Genomic DNA, 5,474 nt, shown 5'->3' on the forward strand with positions numbered 1-5,474 from the left:
GGCAAACTCTTTATTTATGAGGTATGCTTTTTCCCCCCTCAGCCATAAAAAGGGTCTATTCAACACAATAGACTGTTGTGTAAGTAGACAGTTTGTATGTTCAGAGTAAGCAACACAAAACAAACAAAAATTATAATAAATTATTTCAATGGGATATTGAATGCACTTGGGTGCTGTTTTTTCCACTGTCATAGAGTTGAGTTTAACGACCTATGGTGATTTATTAGGTCAAGTTCCTCTGGGCTTTGTGGGACTATATTGTCTTTTCATCCAGTCCCCGTGCTTTATATTTATAGGGCTCACAGAGAGAGAGAGAGAGAGAGAGAGAGAGAGAGAGATTTCGTTTCTTTCATATAATACTGGTAACTGAGTTTCAAAAGTCATGCTTGTTTATCTGGGTCAATCTCGCTCAGCTGCGGCTAAATAACAATGCACCTTAAGTTTAAACAGATAACACACACACTTTAAGAGTATAAGAACATGCAGCTTAATTCCTCCAACTTGCGAATGTTACAACCTGCGAATCTTTAAAAATCTTTTGACATGTTGAGAAAAAAGTTTGTAGTCTCACACTACACAGCGCACAAAAAGCGCGTCAAAAGTTTACTGAAGAATTCCACTCAGCCCACACACACAACAAAAACTTACATCGGACGCCTCTCCCAATGGCGGTGAAGAAGTTCCCAGGCCCCTTCCCCTTGGCCTTGCTGCCTGCTACAACGTTGCTCGTGCTAGCCGAGCTCCTCGTCTGCTCACCGCCCATACTGTCCAGGTCCGGGTCGTCCCGGATTCCATCGTTCCCGTAGCTGGAAACCCAAGCATTCCTCGACTGGGCACTCCCGGGTCGGTTGGACATTTCTGCCTGCCGCTCTGCTGCTGGCGCTGTGTTGTTCTGTGACTCGTTCAGGCGCGGAGGATTGGTTTGCTTGTTTTCAAACACTCGGTTTCGGGGGTGGTAGGAATAAACAATGGGTCTGTTTTTTTCCGAGGGCTGCTCTATAGATCGGGATCAAAATATTCAGGGTTGTTGTTTTTATTAAAACACGTGTTTTAGTCTCTGCAGTAACTCTGTGCTAGTAAACAGTTCCGTTCTGTGCACGCCGTCTGCTCCCCGCAAACAACTGTGGGGCAACTGCGCACGCTGCGGACAGAGGAGCAAGTTTTCTCGTTCAGTTCTCAGCGAGCGAGCTTTCTATCGATTGCCAGAGAAGCAAAAATGGCTGCCACTGACGTCACTCTTCAACGGTAGCCTCTCAGAACCACCCAGTTTCTCACCCTCCCTCCAAACCCTCCCAGCCCCCCTTTTCGTGATCGATATCTACCAGCGGGCAAAGGAAATGAAAAGAAATCGGTCTGGGTACTGCCAATGGACCTAATCAATTAGAGATACGTCAGGGGAGAAGTTGCTTGGGAACAAGTGCGCGATTGCCAGTGCATTGTTTGCGGGGAATACTTTGACCGAGCAGGATAGGTGGTGCCAAATATACGCGGCACCCTCCTCCCCTCCGGGGATCTTCGTACCAGTTTATGTGTGTTGGCCGAGGATCGACTTTTGTATATGACGAGGGCGAAGACACTGCAGCCGCTTTGGAAGTGATGTTGGGAAAGTGCCGTGATGATATTGCCCCAATAACTGAATAACAGCAAAACGGTGGCCATCATCATAACAACAGCTGCAATTGCAGCACTGAGCAATAACAACTATATGCGTGACATCGAGAATAATGATATGATACTAACTAGTAAAGGTAAAGGGGAAATTATTAGAAAGAGAAACTGAGTGAAAAAAAGAAATGTAAAACACCAAAAAGCATACTAATGATACTAATAAAAATGATAATAATAATCTCTCTGGCTCTCTCTCTCTCTCTCTCTCTCTCAATATATATATATATATATATATATGTGTGTGTGTGTATGTGTGTGTCTGTGTCTGTGTCTGTGTGTGTGTGTGTGTGTGTATACACTCGGATGATGATCGTGATGGCGATGACGACTGCCGGCAATACAACACCTACAAGAATCGGATGGTGGTCGATCAACCCAGTAGCAATGATCATATAGAAAACGTGGGGTGGTCATAAAAAATGGACGGAAATATTTGAAGGGATTCTTTGTGCACAAACATTTTCAGTCCGGTCAGTAGGCAATATATGCGTGTGCATGCACTTTCTATGGGCAAAGGGTTTGAATGTTTCAAACCGAAACCATTGTCATGCGGTAGCCAGTCAGTCATGGCCTTGCAGTTGTTTTTCACTTACCATGAGTTTAACAAGCTTTAATGACAATCACTTACCATGAGTTTAACAAGCTTTAATGACAATCACTTACCATGAGTTTAACAAGCTTTAAGGACAATTCACTTACCATGAGTTTAACAAGCTTTAATGACAATCACTTACCATGAGTTTAACAAGCTTTAAGGACAATTCACTTACCATGAGTTTAACAAGCTTTAAGGACAATCACTTACCAGGAGTTTAACAAGCTTTAAGGACAATTCACTTACCAGGAGTTTAACAAGCTTTAAGGACAATCACTTACCAGGAGTTTAACAAGCTTTAAGGACAATTCACTTACCAGGAGTTTAACAAGCTTTAAGGACAATCACTTACCATGAGTTTAACTAGCTTTACTGAGGACAATTCACTTACCAGGAGTTTAACAAGCTTTAAGGACAAATCACTTACCAGGAGTTGAATAAGCTTTAAGGACAATCACTTACCAGGAGTTTAACAAGCTTTAAGGACAATTCACTTACATGAGTTTAACGAGCTTTAAGGACAATCACTTACCATGAGTTTAACAAGCTTTTTAGGACAATCACTTACCATGAGTTTAACAAGCTTTAAGGACAATCACTTACCATGAGTTGAACAAGCTTTAAGGACAATCACTTACCAGGAGTTGAACAAGCTTTAAGGACAATTCACTTACCATGAGTTTAACAAGCTTTAAGGACAATCACTTACCATGAGTTGAACAAGCTTTAAGGACAATCACTTACCATGAGTTTAACAAGCTTTAAGGACAATCACTTACCAGGAGTTGAACAAGCTTTAAGGACAAATCACTTACCATGAGTTTAACAAGCTTTAAGGACAATCACTTACCATGAGTTTAACAAGCTTTAAGGACAATTCATTTACCATGAGTTTAACAAGCTTTAAGGACAATCACTTACCAGGAGTTTAACAAGCTTTAATGACAATCACTTACCAGGAGTTTAACAAGCTTTAAGGACAATCACTTACCAGGAGTTGAACAAGCTTTCAGGACAATTCACTTACCAGGAGTTTAACAAGCTTTAAGGACAATTCACTTACCATGAGTTTAACAAGCTTGAAGGACAATCACTTACCATGAGTTTAACAAGCTTTAAGGACAATTCACTTACCATGAGTTTAACAAACTTTAAGGACAATCACTTACCAGGAGTTTAACAAGCTTTAAGGACAATCACTTACCATGAGTTTAACAAGCTTTAAGGACAATTCACTTACCATGAGTTTAACAAGCTTTAAGGACAATCACTTACCAGGAGTTTAACAAGCTTTAAGGACAATCACTTACCAGGAGTTGAACAAGCTTTAAGGACAATCACTTACCATGAGTTGAACAAGCTTTAAGGACAATCACTTACCATGAGTTTAACAAGCTTTAAGGACAATCACTTACCATGAGTTTAACAAGCTTTAAGGACAATCACTTACCATGAGTTGAACAAGCTTTAAGGACAATCACTTACCATGAGTTGAACAAGCTTTAAGGACAAATCACTTACCATGAGTTTAACAGGCTTTAAGGACAATCAATTACCATGAGTTGAACAAGCTTTAAGGACAATCACTTACCAGGAGTTCAACAAGCTTTAAGGGACAATTCACTTACCAGTAGTTTAACAAGCTTTAAGGACAATTCACTTACCAGGAGTTTAACAAGCTTTAAGGACAATCACTTACCATGAGTTTAACAAGCTTTAATGACAATCACTTACCATGAGTTGAACAAGCTTTAAGGACAATTCACTTACCATGAGTTGAACAAGCTTTAAGGACAATTCACTTACCATGAGTTTAACAAGCTTTAAGGACAAATCACTTACCATGAGTTTAATAAGCTTTAAGGACAATTCACTTACCAGGAGTTTAACAAGCTTTAAGGACAATCACTTACCAGGAGTTTAACAAGCTTTAAGGACAATCACTTACCAGGAGTTGAACAAGCTTTAAGGTCAATCACTTACCAGGAGTTGAACAAGCTTTAAGGACAATTCACTTACCATGAGTTTAACAAGCTTTAAGGACAATCACTTACCATGAGTTTAACAAGCTTGAAGGACAATCACTTACCAGGAGTTTAACAAGCTTTAAGGACAATCAATTACCATGAGTTTAACAAGCTTTAAGGACAATTCACTTACCATGAGTTGAACAAGCTTTAAGGACAATCACTTACCAGGAGTTGAACAAGCTTTAAGGACAATCACTTACCATGAGTTTAACAAGCTTTAAGGACAATCACTTACCAGGAGTTGTACAAGCTTTAAGGACAATCACTTACCATGAGTTTAACAAGCTTTAAGGACAATTCACTTACCAGGAGTTGAACAAGCTTTAAGGACAATTCACTTACCATGAGTTGAAGAAGCTTTAAGGACAATTCATTTACCAGGAGTTTAACAAGCTTTAAGGACAATTCACTTACCAGGAGTTTAACAAGCTTTAAGGACAATCACTTGCCAGGAGTTGAACAATCTTTAAGGACAAATCACTTACCATGAGTTTAACAAGCTTTAAGGACAATCACTTACCATGAGTTTAACAAGCTTTAATGACAATCACTTACCATGAGTTGAACAAGCTTTAAGGACAATCACTTACCAGGAGTTGAACAAGCTTTAAGGACAATTCACTTACCAGGAGTTTAACAAGCTTTAAGGACAATCACTTACCAGGAGTTTAACAAGCTTTAAGGACAATCACTTACCAGGAGTTGAACAAGCTTTAAGGACAATTCACTTACCAGGAGTTGAACAAGCTTTAAGGACAATTCACTTACCAGGAGTTTAACAAGCTTTAAGGACAAATCACTTACCATGAGTTTAACAAGCTTTAAGGACAATCACTTACCATGAGTTTAACAAGCTTTAATGACAATCACTTACCATGAGTTTAACAAGCTTTAAGGACAATCACTTACCATGAGTTTAACAAGCTTTAAGGACAATTCATTTACCATGAGTTTAACAAGCTTTAAGGACAATTCACTTACCAGGAGTTTAACAAGCTTTAAGGACAATCACTTACCAGGAGTTGAACAAGCTTTAATGACAATCACTTACCAGGAGTTTAACAAGCTTTAAGGACAATCACTTACCAGGAGTTGAACAAGCTTTAAGGACAATTCACTTACCATGAGTTGAACAAGCTTTAAGGACAATCACTTACCATGAGTTGAACAAGCTTGAAGGA

The 5,474-nt window shown here is 39.5% G+C and overlaps 1 protein-coding gene across 1 annotated transcript in view; it reads right to left on the reverse strand.

Moving 5' to 3' along the window:
- LOC143294655 (polycystin-2-like) overlaps positions 1–1,158 on the reverse strand; it is a 44,447-nt gene extending 43,289 nt beyond the window's left edge. The window contains 1 exon segment of the mRNA XM_076606037.1: positions 649–1,158. Within this exon segment, the coding sequence (XP_076462152.1) occupies positions 649–856 (208 nt within the window). The 5' untranslated portion in view covers positions 857–1,158.
- Between the last annotated feature and the right edge of the window lie 4,316 nt (positions 1,159–5,474).

The sequence above is a fragment of the Babylonia areolata genome, chromosome 1 (assembly GCF_041734735.1).
Source record: "Babylonia areolata isolate BAREFJ2019XMU chromosome 1, ASM4173473v1, whole genome shotgun sequence".
In the NCBI taxonomy this organism is placed as follows: Eukaryota; Metazoa; Mollusca; class Gastropoda; order Neogastropoda; family Buccinidae; genus Babylonia; species Babylonia areolata.